This window comes from Jaculus jaculus, chromosome 9 (genome assembly GCF_020740685.1).
Source record: "Jaculus jaculus isolate mJacJac1 chromosome 9, mJacJac1.mat.Y.cur, whole genome shotgun sequence".
NCBI classification, from domain to species: domain Eukaryota; kingdom Metazoa; phylum Chordata; class Mammalia; order Rodentia; family Dipodidae; genus Jaculus; species Jaculus jaculus.
The window spans coordinates 93,101,720-93,124,797 of NC_059110.1; the positions used below are offsets into that span (position 1 = coordinate 93,101,720).

Sequence of the window (23,078 nt, forward strand, 5' to 3'; positions counted from 1 at the left end):
ACTGGGGAATTGAACTTGGGTCCTTAGGCTTCACAGTTGAACACCTTAATGGCTAAGCTCTCTCTCCAGCCTATGCTGTTGGGTTTTTGGTGGGTTTTTGTTTGTTTGTTTGTTTGTTTGTTTGTTTGTTTGGTTTTTCAAGGTAGGATCTTGCTCTAGTCCAAGCTAGAATTCACTTTGTCTCAGGCTGGCACCCAACTCACAGTGATACTCCTACTTCTGTGTCCTGAGTGCTGGGACTGAAGGCATGTGCTACCCACCCAGCATTTGTACCATTTTATAGCTTCACTATTATTCTTTTGTTTTTTTCTTACTGAAATAGGGTCTCACAACATAGCCCTAGCTAGCTTGGAACTTGCTATGTAGACCAGCCTGGCCTTGAATGTGGCAATTCTTCTGCCTCTGCCTTCTGAATGCTGAAATTATAGACATATTCTACCACATGGGGCAACAATTTTTCGTATTGGATTGATTGAATAGGATGGGACCTTAAGAGTCTATTAATGCATTAAAGTATATTAGAGGAGTGATTATTAAATGTGGTTGTGCATTAAAGTCACTTAGGGTAGCTTTTAACAATATGAGTTAAGAGTTCTTGACTTTCTGATTCATTTGGTCCTAGTTGGAGCCCAAGTCTACCTTTTAATATTTTCTGGGTCAGGTTTGAGAACATCTCTATTCAAATCAGGGACACAATGCTAAGGCTAGCTCTGCCACTTAACTCACTCCAAGACCTTTAAACTTCATTTCTTAATAAATTTGGGAGTAGGGCTAGACAGATAGCTGATAGTTAATACACTTGCCTGTGACACCTAAGGACCTAGGTTTGATTCTGCCAGTACCCACGTAAGCCAGATGCACAATGTGGCACATGTGTCTGGAATTTATTTGCAGTAACTGGGGGAGCCCTGGTGTGCTCAGTTTCTGTCTCTCACTCTCTCTCAAATAAATAAATCATCTGTCTGTCTGTCTGTCTGTCTGTCTATCTGTCTATCTGTATATATATAAGTTTTGTTTTGTTTTCTGAGGTAGGGTTTCACTCTAGTCCATGCTGACCTGGAATTCACTATGTAGTCTCAGGTGGCCTTGAACTCACAACGATCCTCCTACTACCTCTGCCTCCCAAGTGCTGGGATTAAAGGTGTGTGCCACCACGCCCAGCTTAAAATATTTTTAAATATGCTAAATTTGGGAGTGTATAAATGAGATGATGTATGATAACTTATTTGGCTTGGAAGCAATGATTTCTTTTTATTATTATTATTTATTTTTATTTATTTGCAAGGAGAGAGTGTGAATATGGGTATGCCAGGACCTTATGCCACTGCATACATATTCCAGATTCATTCACCACTTTGTGCATCTCACTGTATGTGGTTACTGAAGAATTAAACTCAGCCTGTCAGGCTTTGCAGGCAAGTGCTTTAACTGCTGAGCCATATCTCCCCCATTTAAAAAAAAAAAATTAAATCTTTATTTGGAAGAAGAGAAAGGAGGAAAACTGATTTCTAAGCCTGCTCCCAGTCTCACATTTATTTTCTTTACTGAGCCTTAAAATTGTGGTGGGAGATCATTCCTCAGGTCCTGTTCTTTCTCTTTCTTGATTTAGTTAAGTATTGTGAGGTTTGCTTTTTCCTACCCCTGTGGTTCCTAAAGACCTAAAAAGCACCTTAAAGCCACAATAAGATGTCTTCAAATTATAATTATTCTTTATTTGTTTTTTTCCGAGGTAGGGTCTCACTCTAGCTCAGGCTGACCAGGAATTCACTATGTAGTTTCAGAGTGGCCTCAAACTCTTGGCAATCTTCCTACCTCTGCCTCCTGAGTGCTGGGATTAAAGACATGTGCCACCATGCTCAGCTAAATTACAATGGTTCTTGTCAGTAGATCAGTTAATATTGTAGGGCTTTGAATTTTACATGTCCTGTAGTTTTTAAGTAGCTTATTTTGTTTTCTACCTTGCTATTCTGGTGTTATAGCATAGTGTATTGTACCACTTACTCTCTGGCCCTGAGACCTTACCCATTTGCTTTCATCTCTTTCAGGAGAAATCTTTGAGTTAAAAGCCGAACTCAACAATGAAAAAAAAGAAAAGAGGAAGGAGGCTGTGAAGAAGGTGATTGCCGCTATGACCGTGGGGAAGGATGTTAGGTAAGGATAATCACTGTTGGCATTGAATATGTTAGAGATTTATATCCCATTTCATGGCCCTTACTGCTTTCCCTTTAAACTCATAGACCAGTCAGGTACAGTGGTGCACACCTGTTGATCTCTCATCTATTCAGGAGACAGAAAGAATCTCCTGAGCCCAAGAGTTGGGGGCTAACCTTGGCAACATAACAAGGCCATGTCTCAGAAAAGCCAACCAAACATACAATCTATAAAAATGAGGTTGTCCCACTGAAAACGCGAGGAAGCATAATTGCTTATATATTAACTCTCTGACTTAAGTGTCTCTTTTTTTAATTTTTATTTTTTGTTCATTTTTATTTATTTGAGATGAACAGACAGAGAGAGAAAGAGGCAGATAGATAGAGAATGGGTGCACCAGGCCTTCCAGCCACTGCAGATAACCTCCAGATGCATGCACCCCCTTGTGCATCTGGTTTATGTGGGTCCTGGGAAATTGAGCCTCAAACCAAGGTCCTTAGGCTTCACAGACAAGCGCTTAACTGCTAAGCCTTATCTCCAGCCCAAGTGTCTCTTTTTAGAAGAGTGAAATGACAGGTTTTTGCATATAGATTTAACATGAACCCTCTTGAGACTTGGCAAAATTACACATCATTCCTGAAGTAGTTTTTTTTTTTCAAGGTAGGGTCTCACTCTGGCCCAGGCTGACCTAGAATTCACTATGTAGTCTCAGGGTGGCCTCAAACTCACGGTGATCCTCCTACCTCTGCCTCCCAAGTGCTGGGATTAAAGGTGTGTGCCACCATGCCCAGCTCTTGAAGTAGTTTTAAAAGATCATAAAAATAAATTGAAAGGCAGTGCCCTCATATTTTTTTGTTGGCTCAAGCCAGTGTCCTGAGCTTTACAATTCTACATTCAGTTGTTGAATTAAAAATGAAAATCAATGATAACAGAATTTGTTTGATTTTTTTCTGTTTGCTTCTATAGTTTAGAGAGACCATTTGGAAATACATAAGGATTGTATGTAGGCTCCTGCAGATTCCTAAGACCCTTTCAGGGGTCCATAAGGTCAAAGCGAGTTTTATATTAATACTTAGGTGTTAACTTGTCTGTTCACCATTTTGACAAATGCACTGATGATGTGAAGCAGTGGTGGGTAAAACTGCCAGTGCCTTAGAAGAATCAGGACTTTGTGCTGGCCCAACAGACACTGTATTTTTCACCACCATGCACTTACAATAACAAGTGAGCAGTTTCGAAAAAGACTGTCCTTCATATTACGATTTTATTTTATTGAAACATGAACCCTGACTACAAGTCCTTTTAATATTATGTGATAAAATAAGATTCTTGCATCAATTTCTTGTGTTGCATGATTGTAAAAGAAAGTTGGCTTGCAAAAGAGCCCCATATGATAATTTGAATTGCAAATATCCATATAATGTTAAAAATTAACAAACTGTGTTTAAATTAGATTGGTATTTGGGAGACAGTTTATTTTAAAAGTTCACAATGTAAACCAGTTAGCTCAGGCTGTCCCGGAATTAACTATGTACTCTCAGGGTGGCCTCAAACTCATGGTGATTCTTCTACCTCTGTCTCCCCAAGAACGGGAATTAAAGGCGTGCGCCACCAAGCTGACCAACTCTCTACTTAGTTCCATAGCCCATTTTTACATTGGGATGTTTGATTTTTTATTACTTAATTTTTTGAGTTCTTTGTATATCGTAGATATTAATCCTCTATCGGATTTATAGCTGGCAAAGATTTTCTCCCATTCTGTGTAGTTTGCCTCTTTGCTCTATTCACAGTGTCTTTTGCTGTACAAAAGGCTTGTAATTTCATGAGATTCCAGCAATTAATCTGTAGTTTTATTTCCTGAGAAATTGGGGTTACAGAAAGTCCTTGCCAAAACCAATATGTTGAAGGGTTTCCCCTACTTTTTCCTCTAACAGTTTCAGAATTTCAGGTCTGATGTTAAGGTCTTAATGCATTTGCATTTAATTCTTGTACATGCAGAGAGAGAAGAATCTATTTTCATGCTTCTACAGATACATATCCAGTTTTCCCAGCACCATTTGCTGAAGAGGCTGTTTTTTTCTCCAGTGAATATTTTTGGCATTTTGTTGAAGATCAGGTGGCCATAGTTACCTGCACTTACATCTGGGTCCTCTATTCTGTTCCATTGATCTACATGTCTGCTTTTGTGCCAGTACCATGCTGCTTTTGTTACTATGGCTCTGTAGTATAGGTTAAAATCAGGTATAGTGATACCACCAGCCTTATTTTTGTTGCTCAGAATCGTTTTAGATACTCGATTTTTTTATGCTTCCAAATGAATTTTTGCATTGTTTTTTTCTATTTCCATGAAGAATGCTGTTAAAAATTTAATGGGGCTTGCATTCAATGTGCAGATTGCTTTAGGTAAGGTTGCCATTTTCACAGTATTGATTATTCTTATCCAAGAACAAGGGATGTCTTTCCATTTCCTAGTGTCTTTGCAATTTCTTACTTGAGGGTTTTAAAGTTTTCATTGTGGAGATCCTTCATATAAATCAAGGAAATCATCTATTTCTTTCAGATTTTCAAACTTAGTGGAGTATATGTTCTTTTTTTTTGTTTATTTTTATTTATTTGAGAGTGACAGACAGAGAAAGAGGGAGAGAGAGAGAATGGGCGCGCCAGGGCTTCCAGCCACTGCAAACGAACTCCAGACGCGTGCGCCCCCTTGTGCATCTGGCTAATGTGGGTCCTGGGGAACCGAGCCTCGAACCGGGGTCCTTAGGCTTCACAGGCAAGCACTTAACCGCTAAGCCATCACTCCAGCCTGGAGTATATGTTCTTATAGTAAGTCCCTATGATTTTTTTTACTTTCTCTGGTATCTGTTGTGATAGTGCCTTTTTTATCTCTAGTTTTATTAATTTGTCTCTTTTCTCTCTTTCTTTTGGTCAGATTTGCTAAAGGTTTTTCAAAGAGCCAACTCTTTGTTTCATTGATTCTTTGGATTGTGTTTTTGGTTTCTATTTCATTAATTTCTGCCCTAATCCGTATCATTTCTTCCTGGCTACTGGTTTCCAGTTTGCCTTGTTCATCTTATTCTAAGGCTTTAAGGTGAAGCATTAAGTTGTTTACTTGCGACCTTTTCTAATTTCTTAATATGGGAACTTGAAGCTATACATTTCCCTCTCGGGACTGCCTTCATTGTGTCCCAAAGGTTTTGGTATGTTGTGTTCGCATTATCATTTGACTCTGTGAATTTTTTTATTTCCTTCTTGATTTCTTCATTGACCCATTCATCATTTAGTAGTGTATTGTTTAGTTTTATTGTTTAGTGGTTTTGTGTATGCTTTATAGCTTTTCTTGCCATTGATTTGTAATTTGATCCCATTGTGATCAGATAGAGTGCAAGGAATTATTTCACTTTTCCTATATTTGTTAAGATTTGTTTTGTGTCCTAATATATGGTCTATTTTATAGAATGTTCCATGTACTGCTGAGAAGAATGTGTATTCTGCAGCATCTGGATGAAATGTCCTGTAGATATGTTAGGTTCATTTGTTATATGACCTCATTTAATCCAGATGCCTCTCTGTTTATTTTTTCCCCGGGATGACCTGTCAGTTGATGAGAGTGGGGTGTTGAAGTCACCCACTACAACTGTGTTTGGTGTTATCTGTGATCTTAGTTCTAATAGTGTGTGTTTGGTGAAGTTGGGAGCCTCCCATGTTATTGCATATATGTTTGGGATTGTAATGTCCTTCTGTTGGAGTGTGCCTTTAATCAATATAAAGTGATCTTCCTTATCTTTCCTAACTAATGTTGGACTGAAGTCTGTCTTGTCAGATATCAGGTTAGCAACCCCTGCTTGTTTTTGAGGCCCATTTGCTTGAAACACTGTTTTCCAACCTTTCACCCAAAGATAGTATCCAACCTTTGTAGAAAGGTGAGTTTCTTGGAGGCAACAAAATGAAGGATCCTCTTTTTAACCCAGTATGCAAACCTATGTCTTTTGGGGAGGGGGGGGGATTGAGACTGACGATATTAAGAGTTAGTATTAAAAGGTGTGTATTTATTTTTATTTTATTTTTCTTGTTTTGTAGTTCTTCTGGTTTTACTTTGCTCTCTTGTATTAACTAGTATTTGAGTATGGTTTGTTTTTTCCTGGTTCCTTATAATGTGTGCTTTTCTTTTTCTTCAGCATGGAGGATTCTTTCAGGTATTTTTTGTAGAGCTGGTTTTGTCTTCAAATATTCCTTTAGCCTGCTTTTGTTGTGGAATGTCCTTATTTCTCTGTGTATTTGAATGGATAGTTTTGCAGGATAACCTTGGTTGACAGTTGTTATCTTTCAGAACTTAGAATATATCACTCCAAGCCCTTCTGGCTTTAAAAGTTTGTGTTGAATAATCTTCTGTGATACTGATGGACTTGCCTTTGTGTGTGACTTGATTTTTCTGTCTTAATGGCTTTCAATATATTTTCTTTGGTTCGTATGTTTGGCAGTTTAATTATAATATGGCGAGGGGCAATTCTTTCCAGGTTTTGTCTGTTTGGTGTCCAAAGGCTTCCTGTGTCTGCATTGGCACCTCTTTTCCAATTTGGGGGAAGTTTTCTTCTATGATTTTGTTGAAAATACCTTCTATGCCTTTGGAGTAAAATTCTTCTCCTACTGTACCCTGAATTCTTATGTTTGATCTTTTCATAGTGTCTCGAATGTCTTGAAATTCCCATTCATACTCTCCTATTAGTTTGTCTTTTTCTTTGTTGGACTGTATTAGATCTGCCACCTGGTCTTCTAGTTTAGATCTTCTGTCCTCTCTTTCATCCATTCTACTGGTGAGGGTTTCTACATAGTTTGTTATTTCATTGACTGTGTTCTTCATTGCTAGTAATTCTGACTGATTTCTCCTTATTATTTCTGTTTGCTTGTTTATGTCTTGTAGTGACCTCCTTTATTACATTTGTTTCCTGTGTCTTCTTTGATTTCTTTGATTTTCTCTTTGATTTTTTTGAACTTACTTATAATCATTCTTTTTTTTCTACCAATTTTTTTAAAATTTTGTTTATTTTTATTTGTTTATTTGAGAGCAACAGACAGAGAGAGGGAGAAAGAGAGAGAGAGAGAGAGAGAGCGCACGCAAGCGAGCAGGAGGGAGAGAATGGGCGTGCCTGGGCTTCCAGCCGCTGCAAATGACCTCCAGATGCGTGCACCCCCCTTGTGCATCTGGCTAACGTGGGTAACGTGGGTCCTGGGGAATGGAGCTTTGAACTGTGGTCCTTAGGCTTCACAGGCAAGCACTTAACCACTAAGCCATCTCTCCAGCCTTTCCTCCAAATTTTTATTAACAACTTCCATGATTATAAAAAAAATAGCCCATGGTAATACCCTCCCTTCCCCCACTTTCCACTTTGAAACTCCATTCTCCATATCTCCTCCTCCTCTCAATCAGTCTCTTTTTATGTTTTGATGTCATGATCTTTTCCTACCATTTGATGGTCTTATGTAGGTAGTGTCAGGCACTATGAGGCCATGGATATCCAGGCCATTTTGTGTCTGGAGGGAGCATTTGTATGGAGTTGTACCCTTCCTTTGGCTCTTACATTCTTTCCGCCACCTCTTCCACAATGATTCTAAAATTTCACTAAAAAATGTACACATTCAATGAAAGACAGCACAGAGTATTTATGCAAAAGTAGATATTATGACAACCAAATCCTCTAACAAAGTCACTGTCCCTTAGGGTGTGTGTTGTCCCACACCCTTAATCCTGTCAACTAGGAGGCTAAGATTTCTGTTCTGTTGAGAGTTCCAAGTCAGTTTGTGACCATATGAGACCCTTCCCTAGTATAATCTCAGTTACATTTTGGGATGGTTTTGGTCTCATATGCTGCGCTCCTGCTTCAGTCCCTCTTTGTTGCGCTGTCGGTTCAGGCAGGCTGGCTGGGTCGCTGGGTCGCTGCTCTGGTCACCTGTCAGGTGCTGTGCTAGGAGAGCTCCCTTCCCCAGGTCTCTGGTGCTTGCTGGCACTTACGCTGGCGGTGGGGGAGGAGCTGTAGATGACAGCTGATGTTTTCGCGCTGGTCCTCCCAGTCTTCCTCTCGTGCTGCTCCTCCATTCTTCCTTGTCGTCCTCCCGTCATGTTTCTTGAGTTTGTGAGGCGCTCTGGTGTGAGTGGAGAGTCTCCTCATGTAGCTCAGGCTGAGCCTTACGGCTAGAGCCTTACGGTAGAGCCGCTTCTGCCCGCCTGTGTGGGCTCTAGACGCTCTGGGCCTCTCCTACTTCTCTGCTGCAGTTGGTAATTTCTTATACACCTCACTTTTTAGTAGAAGAGTGTATTTTGCGAGGATTTTTTTCTGGCTTTTTCTCCCCTAGGCTGCTTTGGCATGGTTTTTACGCCACCATCTTAACCAGAAGTCTTAAACTCTTCGTTAAAGTAAGATCGGTGGTTGTTGTAGTCAGGTTCACTTTGCAGTTAGAAGTCACCTGAGGGCTGGAGAGATGGCTTAGCAGTTAAGCGCTTGCCTGTGAAGCCTAAGGACCCCGGTTCGAGGCTCAGTTCTCCAGGACCCATGTTAGCCAGATGCACAAGGGGGCACACGCGTCTGGAACTTGTCTGCAGTGGCTGGAGGCCCTGGTGCGCCCATTCTCTCTTTACCTGCCTCTTTCTCTCTTTGTCACTCTCAAATAAATAAATAAAAAATAAACAAAAATTCAAAAAAAGGAAGAAGTCGCCTGACCAAGAGTAGCTTGTGGGAAAATAGAGGTTTATTTTGGCTTACAGGCTCAAGGGGGATGCTCCATGATTTCAGGGAAAATGATGGCATAAACAGAGGGTGGACTGGACAACGGCTACAGGAGAGTATGCCAAACACTGCCAGGGGGAAACTGGCTATAACAGCATAAGCCGGCGCCAACAATACACTGCCTCCAGGAGGCATTATTAATTCCCAAATCTCCATCAGCTGGGAACCTAGCATTCAGAACACCTAAGTTTATTGGGTCACCTTAATCAAACCACCACATTCCACCCCTGGCCCCCATAAACTGAAAACCATACTGATGTGAAATGCAATACATTCATCTAACTTTAACAGTCCTCATAGTTTTTATCAATTCTAATGATGTTCATACATAGACATAGACAAGATTTTTAATTGAGCCCTAATACCAAAAAGTAACCTTAAAAAACTCATAATGGCACAGAATAAGCATTCACACTGCTGAAAATGGCATTGGGCATAACAAAGAAAACATTTAGCCAATACAAGATATAAAACAACCAGGGGAAACAATCAAACTCTGTAGCTTCATGTCCAACAACTCTAGCCAGTGACAAATCTCTAAGTCTGATAATTCTAACCAGCAACAAGTCTCTGGCATTCTAATTCTGCCCCTCCAGCTAGGCTACTCAACGGTCTTGGAGCACTTCACGGGGACCAGCAGCTTTCTTTAGCAGCCATCTCGTGGTCCCGGCATCTCCACCGGGTCTCCGCTGCAATCCAAGGTTCATCCTCACAGCTCCATCAGGTCTTCATGCAGGCATCCAGCAAACCTGCTTCACACTGCTCATGGCCATTTCCAAAACACAAAACCATGTTGCAAACTCAGTGACCCTCTCTTTCCTGCATTTCTTATACTCCACAATACCACGTAGGGTGCCAATTTGTTAATACAGGGCGGAATAAAAGCAGACTTTGAATCACAGGATACTTCTTTTTTTTTTTTTAACAAATCTCTTTTTTTTAAATTTTTTATTTATTTATTTGAGAGCGACAGACACAGAGAGAAAGACAGATAGAGGGAGAGAGAGAGAATGGGCACGCCAGGGCTTCCAGCCTCTGCAAATGAACTCCAGACGCGTGCGCCCCCTTGTGCATCTGGCTAACGTGGGACCTGGGGAACCGAGCCTCGAACCGGGGTCCTTAGGCTTCACAGGCAAGCGCTTAACCACTAAGCCATCTCTCCAGCCCGAATCACAGGATACTTCTTAAGCACTCAGGCCCCTTTAACCAAATATATATATATATATATATATTTTTTTTTTTTTCTGTGCTGGATCCCTCTGCTCACACCAGTTCATTTCTATTGTTAATTCTTTTGGTGTTTCAAAGGTAATGATTAATCTTAAAGATGTGCACTAGTTTATTGTAGAGAAGATAATATAATACCTGAGAATGGTGATGCATGCCTGTAGTCTTAGCACTTGGGAAGCTTAGACAGAAGTCTAGTGAATTTGAGGCCAGCATGGGCAATATATATCCTGAATCTGTCTCGGAAAGCCAGGGACTGGGATATAGCTCAGTAAGTTTGATGCATTTTATCTTATGTTTTGAGGTAGGGTCTCACTCTAGCTCAGGTTGACCTGGAATTCACTGTGTGGTTTCAAAGTAGTCTCAAACTGTTGGTGATCGTCCTACCTCTGCCTCCTGAGTGCTGGGATTAAAGGCATGTGCCACCACACCTGGCTGCATTTTGTTTATTTTAAAATAAGCCAGGGACCTGTGGTATGGCTCAGTGATAGAATACTTGCCTGGCATGTTGAGGCCCTTAGCGGGGAATAATCTGCATCAGTAGGGTAACAGTGAGTATTGAGTGTCCTGAGGATAGAGCATTTGTGGATGGTGGATATGTTAAGCTCATTTTTCTCTCTCTAGTTTGTTTTAAATTTTTGATACTAGTTTTTGTTTTCTGCACTAGGGAGATGGCTAAGATGGTAAAGTGCTTACCTTGCCAGCATAAGGACCTGAGTTACATCCCCAGAACCCACATATAAATGCTCGCTGTAGTGGCTCATGCTTATACTCCCACCACTGGGAAGCCAGAGACAAATGGATCCCTGGGGCTTTGCTCTCCAGCCAGTCTAGCCTACTTGGGAAGCTCCAGGTCAATGAGAGATGCTGTCTTAGAAAAAGGTGGTCAGCATCTGAGAGGGACAATACCTGTGATCCTCTGGCCTCCACACACACGTGCACACAAAAAAAGTTTTTGTTGTTTATTTTCTTTAACCCCCTCCCAACAACCACAACCACCACCACCACCACCCACATCTGATAGGACTAGGGCTGTAACTCAATGTACCGTGCTTAGCATGAGGCCCTGAATTCAGTCCTCAACACTACAATAAAACAAAACAATTTAGAGACTTTGTGACAAGTAGTATATTTTTCTTTTATTTTAGTAATTTATTTCAGTGAAAATAATTGTCACTGTGGTCCTTGTTTCAAATCATTCTGTGATATAAGGCCATTACTTCATTATCTAAGAGCTTGGCATCAGCATTGATTCCCTCTTTGTCTCTCTTCTCAGCTCTCTTTTTCCAGATGTGGTAAACTGTATGCAGACTGACAACCTGGAACTAAAGAAGCTCGTGTACCTTTACTTGATGAACTACGCCAAGAGTCAGCCCGACATGGCTATCATGGCTGTTAACAGCTTTGTGAAGGTAACTTCACAGACTAGAGAGCAGTTCTCTGTACCTTGTAAAACCTTTTCAGAAGTGACTTCCAATGTAGTTAGTATCTGCTTGCAAATAAGCAACTCCTCTATTCCCAGGGAAGGCCTATAGGGAAGTACTGGCAATGAACAGCAGTGTTTGTGTTTTAAGCATTCTATATGCTAGCTTGTGACACCCAGTGAAGTTGCAACCATATGGCAAGCCTTGTGTTAATGAAATGTGGTATGTGCATTTTTGCCAAATGAGTAAAGAAAGTCAGGTGGACCTTACTGTTCTATCTTTTAAGACTGACAAAGGTTAGGCATATCATTATGTTATTTTTGTATTACTTGTTATCTGTAGATAGATTTGTATTTGTAAAAAATAGGGCTTATTATACAGAAGTGGTGAAAACTGTAGAAAGCATTACTTGGATTTGATTTAATAAATTACATTTGATTAAATGTTTTTTGGGGGGTTGAGGAAGGTTTTTTGAGGTAGGGTCTCCCTCTAGCCCAGACTGACCTGGAATTCACTTAGGTAGTCTCAGGGTCACTTTGAGGTCTCAGTGATCGTCCTACCTCAGCCTCCCAAGTGCTGGGATTAAAGGTATGTATGGGTTGGAGAGGATGGCTTAGCAGTTAAGGCACTTGCCTACAAAGCCTAAGGGCCCAGGTTCAATTCTCCCCAGTACCCACATAAGCCAGATGCATAAGGTGTCTGAAATCTGTTTGGAATGGCTAGAGGCTGTCTCTCTATATCTGCCTCCCGCCATCCCAAATAAATAAGTAAAATTTTTGTTTGTTTGTTTTTCAAGGTAGGATCTCACTCTATCCCAGGCTGACCTGAAATTCACTGTGTATTCTCTAAGGTGGCCTTGAACTCATGGAGATCCTCCTAGCCTCCTGAGTGCAGGGACTAAAGGCATGCACTACCAAGCCTGGCCTAAATAAAATATTTTTTAAAAGAAGGTGTGCGCCACCTTGCTTAGCAAGTCCTTATTTTTTATTTTTTTGTTGCTGAGATTGCATCTCCTATAGCCCAAGATGGCCTTAGAACTCACTATGTAAGTGAGGATGACCTTCAACTCCCAATCATCCTGCCTCCACCTCAGTTGCTAGGATTACAGGCATGTATTAACATGCCACAATAAGATCTGTGCCCCCCCCCCCCCAAGACATGGTCTCATTCTAGCCCAGGCTGACATGGAAATCACTCTGTAGTTCTAGGTTGGCCTTGAATTCACACTGATCCTATATCTGCCTCCCAAGTGCTAGGATTAAAGGTGCGCACCACCACCTTCTGCAAGATCTTTAAAAAAATATTTTTATTTATTTCTTTGAGAGATGGGGAGGAGAGGAGAAAGAGAACACAAGCAAGCCAGGGCCTCTTCATCCTGAGTGCTAGGATTAAAGGTGTGTACTACCACACCTGGCTTGTTTTATTTATTTACTTTTGGTTTTTCAAGGTAGGGTCTCACACTAGCCCAGGCTGACCTGGAATTCACTATTTAGTTTCAGGGTGGCCTCAAACTCATGGTGATCATCCTCCATGATTTCTTAAAATATTTATTTGGGAGAGAAGCTGATAGAAAGAATGGGCATGTCAGGGTCTCTAGCCACTGCAATAAACTCCAGACACATGCACCACCTTGTGCATCTGGCTTTATGTGGGTGAATCAAACCTGGATACAGGCAAGTGCCTTAACCACTAAACCATCTCTCCAGCCCTGTAATCCTTTTATATCTTTATTTTATCTTATTGGTCTGGCCAAGACTTGGACTACTGTATAAAGTAATAGTGGAGAGTGTGGACATTTTTGTCATGTTTAGAAGAGATAATCTCAGTTTTTTCTCATTTAACATAATGGGTTTTTTTGTGTTTTTTTTTTTCTAGGTAGGGTCTCTCTCTAGCCCAGGCTGACCTGGAATTCACTATGTTAGTCTCAGGGTGGCCTCGAACTCATGGTGATCTTCCCACCACTGCCTCCCAAGTGCTGAAATTAAAAGCATGTGCCACCGTGGTACCCTGCTAATGTTGGTTTTGGGTTGATGTATGTAACGTTTTATAATGTTGAGGTATGTTGTGTGTATTTCTGATTTCTTCATGAATTTTCTCATGAAGGCATCTTGAATGATTTTTCTGCATCTATCAAGATGATCGTGTGGTTTCTGTCCTTAACTTGATTTATATGGTATATTATATTTATTTACTTATGTTGAACCAACCTTGCATGCTTGAGATAAAATCAAGTTGAGGGCTGGAGAGATGGTTTAGTGGTTAAGGTACTTGCGAAAGGTCGGAGGTTCAACTTGGTACTTAATGATTGTAGAATAGGACATAATCTTTCTAATTTCTCATCTGTTTTTATTTCTGAGCAAAAATACAACACAAAGGGACTTTTTTGTTTTTAGAGCAAATTTATTAATAGCTCTGGGAATGATCATACTAATTCACTAGATTTGTCTAGCCCTATATTGAATACTACTTAGCCTTTCTTCATTGTGTATATGAAACAGCTAAATGACTTCATTTTAAACTGGAATAGACAATGAACACCTATGCTTTAGCATGGAAGGTTGAATTCTGATGTAGACTATGTAAACTTAATGAAGTATCCTTTTAAGGTTTATTTCAACTGGGCTGTTTACTTTAGTCACCTTGTGTTCCTACAGTTAATTTTTTTTTTTTTTTAAGCAGGTGTGGTAGGGCATGCCTTTAATCCCAGAACTTGGGAAGTAGATGTAGCAGGATTGCTGTGAGTTCGAGGCCACCCTGAGACTACGTAGTGAATTTCAGGTCAGCCTGGGCTAGAGCAACACTCTTATCTTGAAAAACCAAAATAATAATAGTTGACCTTTTTTTGGGGGGGGGGGCAGGCATGGTGGTGCATGCCTGTAGCCCCAGAACTTGAGAGGCAGAGGTAGGAGGATCACCATGAATTTTAGACCACCTGAGACTACATAGTGAATTCCATGTCAGCCTGGGTTAGAGCAAGACCCTACCTCGAAAAACTAATAATTGCTTTTTTGTAGGATTGTGAAGATCCTAATCCTTTGATTCGAGCCTTGGCAGTCAGAACCATGGGTTGCATCCGGGTGGACAAGATTACAGAATACCTCTGTGAACCCCTTCGCAAGTGTTTGAAGGATGAAGATCCTTATGTTCGGAAAACAGCAGCAGTCTGTGTGGCAAAACTCCATGATATCAATGCCCAAATGGTGGAAGATCAGGGATTTCTGGATTCTCTACGGGATCTCATAGCAGATTCAAATCCAATGGTATTAAATTTCTGCTTGAATTTAAAATGTGTCCTTTTCAAGACATGTTAAACAAAAATAATATCTTTGGGCCATTAGACTACAGGGTAGCTATGGGAAATATGAATTCTGTGTGGCTCTTGGATTGTATACTTCATATCTTAGATGGCTTTGCATTTTGCTTGGGTGGATGTGTCATGTGTGTTGTGACTGTAGGCACATGTATGCCATAGCACATGGGTGGAGGTCAGAAGACCACTTTGGGGTAGAGTCTCAATAGTGTTCACCTCTACTTTTGCCAGACTAGCTGGCCCCTGAGCTTTTAGTACATTTCTATCTCTGTGTCCTTTGTTTGTCCACAGGTGTGGCTGGGATTACAAATACCTGCACAATGTCCAGCTTCTTACATGGGTGCTAGAGTGTTGAACTAGGGTACTTGCAATTGCACACCAAACCCTTGATCCACTGAGTCATCTTGCCAGCCCCTTTTGTTTTGTTTTTTAAAGATTTTTTTCAGATAGAAATTTGTTGTCTGGTGATGTATGAATAAAAACTGAGTCTTCATTGTCTGCGTATTGTAGTGTACTCTAGATAAGAATCCTAGGACAGGAGCTGGACATAGTGCCGAACACCTTTAATCCCAGAACTCGGGAGGTAGGGTAGGAGGAGGCCATCCTGAGACTCCATAGTGAATTCCAGGACAGCCTGGGCTAGAGTGAGACCCTACCTCAAGAAAAAAAAAAAAAAAAAAAAAAAGAATCCTAGGACAGGAATCTTTTTACCCTACTTGATGAGAACATAACACCTTCAAGTTAGGATTGTTTTATTTCCTTCTTGACATTTTAAACTTTGTTTATATAATGAAGGGAATCAAGTTCCAAGTGGCATATTGACTATTAGTAAATTAAGCTCATTCTAATTGAGTGATTGGTTATTAAGTATTGTAACTGAGAAGATGGAGAATTATCAACTGCTTTCCTTAAAATGTATCTCCCTCCTTTTTTAAAAAAAATATTATTTATTACATATAAGAGAGAAAGAGGCAGATGGAGAGAATGGGTGCTCCAAGGACTTCAGCCACTGCAAATGAACTCCAAATGCATGTACCACATTGTGTATTTGGCTTATGTGGGTCCTAGGAAATTGAACCTGGGTCTTTTGGCTTCGCAGGCAAGTGCTTTAATTGCTAAGCCATCTCTTACAGCCCTTTTTTGTTTGGTTGGTTTTGGTTTTTCAAGATAGGGTTTCACTCTAGATCAGGCTGACCTGGAATTCCCTATGTAGTCTCAGGTTAGTCTTGAACTAATGGCGATCCACCTACTTCTGCCTACCAAGTGCTAGAATTAAAAGCATGTGTCACCATGCCCACATTTTTTTTTTTTTTTTTTTTTTTTGAGGCAGAGTTTCACTGTGTATCCCAGGCTGACCTCAGACTCAACTATGCTGAGGTTTTTGGCATGTATAAATAGTGCTCTTTTTTTTTTTTTCCTTAACTTTTAAATATTTATTTATTTATTTCAAGGTGGGGTCTCACTCTAGCTCGGGCTGACCTGGACTTCACTATGTAGTCTCAGGGTGGCCTCGAACTCATGGTGATCCTCCTACTTCTGTCTCCCAAGTGCTGGGATTAAAGGCATGTACCATCACACCCGGCTTTAATCCTCTTTTTGTCTAGTGCAGTAAGTATATATTTGAAAGTGAACAAAACTAAAAGCTAATCAGTTGTTAACCTCTAAATATTTTTTGTTGAGCTGTTTGAATGGAAGGAGATTTGAAATTTGTCTGATAATAGGTATCATCTCTTACTGGTAAATCATCTGTTCACATCTGTGTTTTGTTTAAGTGACAGGGCCTTATGTATTTCAGGTTAGCCTAAAATTTCCTATGTAGCTGAGGATGACCTCAAACTTCTGATCCTTATGCCACCACCTTTTAAGTGCTAAAATTATAGGTGTGCTATATAGGTATATAGCACACTCAGTGTGGTGCTGTGGATTGAACCCAAGACTTTGTGCATGCTAAGGCAAGCATCTGCCTACTGAGCCACATCCCCAACCCTCAAATCTGTGCTTTTCTATTTTATTTGGCTCATTTTACTTCATGAGTAGTCTTAGCTTCTGTTTATTATTCTTCCAGATTAGCTGTAAGGTAGAAAGATGAAGCAAGCTTTGTTTTTTTAAAGTCACACACTAGTGAATTTCATCAGAAATCTTGCAGCCATATTGTAGCATATTCTATGGTGAAAGTATGTGAATGATGACTTGATAAGGTTGCCATTACTGGAAGATAAACTCTGCCTTTTAGTTTTCTCTCCCAAGCAGCACCATGTGGTACCTTAAAAAAAAGATTCCAAGCTGTAGAGATGGCTTAGCAGTTAAGCGCTTGCCTATAAAGCCTAAGAATCCCGGTTTGAGGTTCGATTCCCTAGGAGCCATGTTAGCCAGATGCACAAGGGGTTGCACCTATCTGGTGTTCGTTTGCAGTGGATGGAGGCCCTGGCATGCCCATTCTCTATCCATCTATTTATCTATCTATCTATCTGCCTCTTTCTCTGTCTGTTGCTCTTAAATAAATAAATAAAAATAAACAAAAAATTAAAAAAGATTCCACAAACTAATGAATTTACGTGGCAATGCTATCTATTTTATGGATTGTTCGGCGGATTCTAGTGTGTGTCACTGGTTTTGGTTCACTCTGTCATTCTGAGCCACTGTCTTTGCATACTTAAACCTGGAGACAGATAAGGAGTTGAAATTGAGTGTGAGCACTAACCAGATGAGCAGAATGTTGTATACCCCTGTGGAAACTCATTAACTATTCAGTGTTGTAAAGACTGGAGTGAGATGAAAACGAATTCTCACTCCTGCAAGCAATTCCATTTGGAAAGGGAAAGGACATGTCTGCTAATACAAAGTTTTCCTTGCACAATCTATAAAATTCTGGGACGTGAGAAGTAAAATGGGAGTTAGCAGTAGGCTTTTTTTTTTTCCTAAGTCAGCACTTGGAGATTCTTATCAGATCAATTGAGAGAATATGGTTTCTGGAGTAAGCCTAGTTTGTCTGATTTATTCTGAGTTCACATTGTGGAGGAGAAGGCTGGTTTCATGCAGTTCACATTACTTAAGTGACATATGCATAACATTTATTTATGGTTTTTATTGTATGACACTTCAAACATATTGAAAATTAGAAAGAATAGATGAATGTAATAAATGAATTTAGCTGGGCGTGGTGGCACACGCCTTTAATCATAGCACTCAGAGGCTGAGGTAGGAGGCTTGTCATGAGTTTAATGCTACCATGAGACTACATAGTGAATTTCAGGTCAACCTGGGCTAGAGCGAGACCCTACCTCAAAAAGCCAAAATAAATAAACAAATAAAATAAATGGACTTATCCTCACCAGATTCAGTTATTATCAACACGGTCTAATCTTATTTTAGTTATTTTCTCCACTCTCTAGCTATATGTAATTTAAATGGGCAGCATATGAATGGGTTTCTGTTTGAATTTATTAGGTCAATATTAAATTATCAAATGTTCTTGATAATTCTTGTTTTGTTGCCTGTTTGTTTGTTTGTTTTTGTTCTTTTGAGCTAGGGTTTTTACTGTAGCCCAGGCTGACCTGGAATTCACTTTGTTAGTCTCAGGGTGGCCTTGAACTCATGATGATCCTTCTACCTGTGCTTCCTGAGTGTTGCGATTAAAGGCGTGCGCTAGCACACCTGACTTTTTTTTTTTTTTTTTTAAGATAAGGTCTCCCTATGTAGCCTAGATTGGTCTTGAACTTGCATCTCACTGAATTTCTTGAGTTCTAGGATTGCCATAATGTCCAGGTACTCTTGATAGTTCTTAATCTGTTTTACAACAAATTGGGAGATATTTGGGGAAATTTTTGCAAGTATCTTTGAGACTTGTATAGACAATTTAAGGTTTCTTGGTAGTTTTTGAGAAACTTTTTCAGAAATGTTTATTGTGTGTATGTATGTATGTATGTACATATACATATACATACATATACATACATACATGCATGCATATATATTGGTTTATACATACATACATACATACATGCATATATATTGGTTTTTCGAGGTAGGTTTTCACTCTAGTCCAGGCTGACCTGTATAGTGACCTGTAGTTCACTATATAGTCTCAGGGTGGCCTCGAGTGTGATGAACCTCCTACCTCTGCCTCCCAAGTGCTGGGATTAAAGGCGTGTGCCATCACACCTGGCTCATGTATGTGGTTTTTTTGTTTGTTTGTTTGTTTTTCGAGGTAGGGTTTCACTCTAGCTCAGGCTGTCCTGGAATTTATTATGTAATCTCAGGGTGGCCTTGAAACTCACAGAGATCCTCCTTCCTCTGCCTCCCAAGTGCTGGCATTAAAGTGTGTGCCACCACGCCTGGTTCATAGATGTGGTTTTTGAGGGGGTGAGTAAAGCAGGGTCTCTAGCCCAGGCTGACCTGTAATTCACTCTGTAGCCTATGCTGGCTTTGAATTTATGTTGATCCTCCTACCTCAGTCTTCCGAGTGCTGGGATTAAAAGCATGTGTCACCACAGCTGGCTGTTTTTTATGCTTTTATTATTATTAGCTTTTTGAGGCAGGGTCTCTAGCTAGCCCAGACTAACTCAGATCTCACTCTAGCCCAGGCTGGCCTTTAATTCATAGTGACTAAAGCCATGTGTCACCACGCCTGGCGAATGTACATTTGATCTGTACCCTGGAACAACTTTATAGACTTTTTTTAAAAAAATTTTTATTTACTTATTTGAGAGCGACAGACACAGAGAGAAGGACAGATAGAGGGGGAGAGAGAGAATGGGCGCGCCAGGGCTTCCAGCCACTGCATACGAACTCCAGACGCGTGCGCCCCCTTGTGCATCTGGCTAACGTGGGACCTGGGGAACCGAGCCTCGAACCGGGGTCCTTAGGCTTCACAGGCAAGCGCTTAACCACTAAGCCATCTCTCCAGCCCTGGAACAACTTTATAGGATGGGTAAGAAAACAGTGAAACATGGTACCTGGTGTAGAGGAAATTTAAATGAGACTTCTTTTCCAAGTGACACAGAACTCTAAACACCATAGAAGCCTCAGAGACGTCTGAGATACTCACTGTTCTGTCATTACACCATGCATGTACCTATTGTGGTACATAAGTCTGGAGTTCATCTGTAGCATTGTTACACCCAATCTTTCTCTTTTAAACTTAAATTTTTTTAAAAATGTATTTGAAAACAGAGAGACAGAGATTGTGTATGTGTAAGAAGGCCAGAGAAAGATTGCAAGCTGTAAAGCACCTCTGGCATGGAAGTCAAGGAACATGGTGCTTTGAGGCTGTGCAGACACAGAGCCAGTACTGAGTGAGCACTTCTTTCTACATTACACGCTGGGCTCCTCTCTAGTAATAAATAACAGTATCAGAGGAAACCTCCATTGCTACTGAAAGCCTCACAAGAATGTGGCCTTTCTTTCTACTTAGCATGTCCAACAACTTGATTTCTAATGCTGACATTCTATTCTAAGTAAATCTGAAGTGAAGAGAAAATAAAGGGCTGGAGAATTGGCTTAGCTGTTAAGGTGCTTGCTTGTGAAGCCTAAGGACCCAGGTTTGATTCTCCAGGTCCCACGTAAGCCAGATGCACAAGGTGGCACACCCCTTATCTCTCTCTTTCCCCCTTTCTTTCTCTCTGTCTCAAATAAAAATAAAAATAAAAATTTAAAGAGACAATAAAACAGGCCTATGGCTAGGGGTTGGGAGCAGTGAGAAAATTCACTAGGAGAGTAATCATTCAAGCATGTAAGAGGCTCTAGATTTGTTCCCCAGCATCACAATACAACAAGAAATAAATTTAAAAACAAGGTATTAGCCAGGCCTGGTGGCTCACACCTTTAATCCTAGCATGTAGGAGGCTTAGAATCACTATAAATTAAAGGCCAGCCTGGGCTAGAGTGAGATCTGAGTTAGTCTGGGCTAGCTAGAGACCCTGCCTCAAAAAGCTAATAATAATAAAAGCATAAAAAACAGCCAGCTGTGGTGACACATGCTTTTAATCCCAGCACTCGGAAGACTGAGGTAGGAGGATCAACATAAATTCAAAGCCAGCATAGGCTACAGAGTGAATTCCAGGTCAGCCTGGGCTAGAGACCCTGCTTTACTCACCCCCTCAAAAACCATATCTATGAGCCAGGTGTGGTGGTGCACGCCTTTAATGCCAGCACTTGGGAGGCAGAGGTAGGAGGATCGCTGTGAGTTCGAGGCCACCCTGAGATTACATAATAAATTCCAGGTCATCCTGGGCAACAGGGAGACCCTACCTCAAAAAAAAAAAAAAAAGAAAGAAAGAAAGAAAAGAAAAAAGAAACATTACACTCACAGAGACTAAACTGTCATGAAGCCATGCAGTTATAGTACTGTACCCAAGGTTCTAACGTAGTTCTGAGTCCCCAAATCCCATTACTGATCATGACCTTTGTGAATATTTGTATACGGTAGAATTTAAATGTATGTAAACATAGCCCACATACTTAGATCTATTTAATTTTCTCAAAATGGTTGCAGTTTTGAACATGTTAAGATCTTTAATTTTCTGGACTCATGAAATTGTCTCCATCCTTTTATTCTGATGGTGAATACAAGTTCTGATTTGACTGCTCTTGAGAGAAGGAATTTTGTTCCATCTATGCATAGGTTGTTCCACATGGTGGCAGCAGTGCGCCAACAAAAGTAAAACTAGATTCTTTTTGTTTGTTTTTCAAGGTAAGGTCTCACTCTAGCTTAGGCAGACCTGGAATTCACTATGTAGTCTCAGGCTCAGGGTGGCCTTTAACTCTTGGCAATCCTCCTACTTCTGCCTCCCAAGTGCTGGGATTAAAGGTGTGCCACCACGCCCAGCTTAAAACTAGATTTTTTTTTTTTTTTTTTTGGTTTTTTGAGGTAGGGTCTCACTCTAGCCCAGGCTGACCTGGAATTCACTATGTAGTCTCAGGGTGGCCTCGAACTCACGGCAATCCTCCTACCTCTGCCTCCCAAGTGCTGGGATTAAAGGCGTGTGCCACCACGCCCGGCTAGATTGTTTTAACAAAGGACATGAACCCTTACTCCAGGGGGTCTGCCTTAGTATTCTTTTTCGATTTTTTTGAGGTAGGGTTTCACTTTAGCCCAGGCTGACCTGGAGCTCACTGTAGTTCCAGACTGGCCTCAGACTCAAAGTGATCCTTTCTACCTCTACATTCTGAGTACTAGGATTAAAGGTGTATGCCACCATGCCCAGCTGTATGCTTTAAACATTTTTTTAATTTAAAGATCTATTTATATATTTATTAGAGACAGAGAGAGGAATGGGCACAACAGGAATTCTAGGTACTGCAAGCGAACTCCAGATGCATGTACCACCATGTGCATCTGGCTCACATGGGATCTGGAGAATCGAATCTGGGTCCTTAGGCTTTGCAGGCATGTGCCTTAACTACTAAGCCATTTCTCCAGCCCTCTTTTTTTTTCTTCAATAAGACTTGATTTATTTTGTATAAAAGGGTTAAGTTTACAACTGAACTTTAAAAAAAAGGTTTATTAATGTATTTGAGAGCGACAGGCAGAGAGAGGGAATGGGCGCGCTAGAGTCTCTAGCCATTGCAAATGAACTCCCGGTGTATGCGCCACCTTGTGCATCTAGCTTACATGGGGTCCTTAGGCTTCACAGGCAAGCGCTTAACCGCTAAGCCATCTCTCCAGCCCAACTGAACTTTTTATTAAGAGTTTAGTTTGAGGACAGGGGAAATGGCTCAGCAGTTGCAGGATTTTGCTTGCACAGCCTGCTGGCCCAGGTTCAATGCCCCAGCACACACATAAAGCCAGATATATAAAGTGACACATGCCTCTGGAGTTCTTTGCAGTGGTAAGAGGCCCTAGTGCACTCATATTCTCTCTCACTCTCTTACAAATAAATGATTTTTTCTTTTAGCAAGCATAAAGTACATCATTATACTTGTAGACAGAAATACATCTCTGCCACTATGCAAGAGTTCACAAGGTTTCACTATATATGTACATTATGTATGTATGCGTGTATGTATAATGCATTCATTAGTAGCAAGGTAACTTTTTTTCGAGGTAGGGTCTCACTCTAGCTCAGGCTGACCTGGAATTCACTATGTAGTCTCAGGGTGGTCTCAAACTCATGAGAATCCTCCCGCCTCTACCTCCCATGTGCTGGAATTGAAGGTGTGTACCACTATGCCCTGCCAGCAAGG

General features: G+C 40.7%; 1 protein-coding gene across 4 annotated transcripts in view; it reads left to right on the forward strand.

Moving 5' to 3' along the window:
- Ap2b1 (adaptor related protein complex 2 subunit beta 1) overlaps positions 1–23,078 on the forward strand; it is a 179,533-nt gene that overhangs the window by 33,353 nt on the left and 123,102 nt on the right. For all 4 annotated transcript variants that reach the window (XM_045158905.1, XM_045158904.1, XM_045158903.1 and 1 more), the window contains exons 3-5: positions 2,046–2,151; positions 11,437–11,572; positions 14,599–14,844. In XM_045158905.1, the coding sequence (XP_045014840.1) occupies positions 2,046–2,151; positions 11,437–11,572; positions 14,599–14,844 (488 nt within the window). The remainder of the gene's footprint in view (positions 1–2,045; positions 2,152–11,436; positions 11,573–14,598; positions 14,845–23,078) is intronic.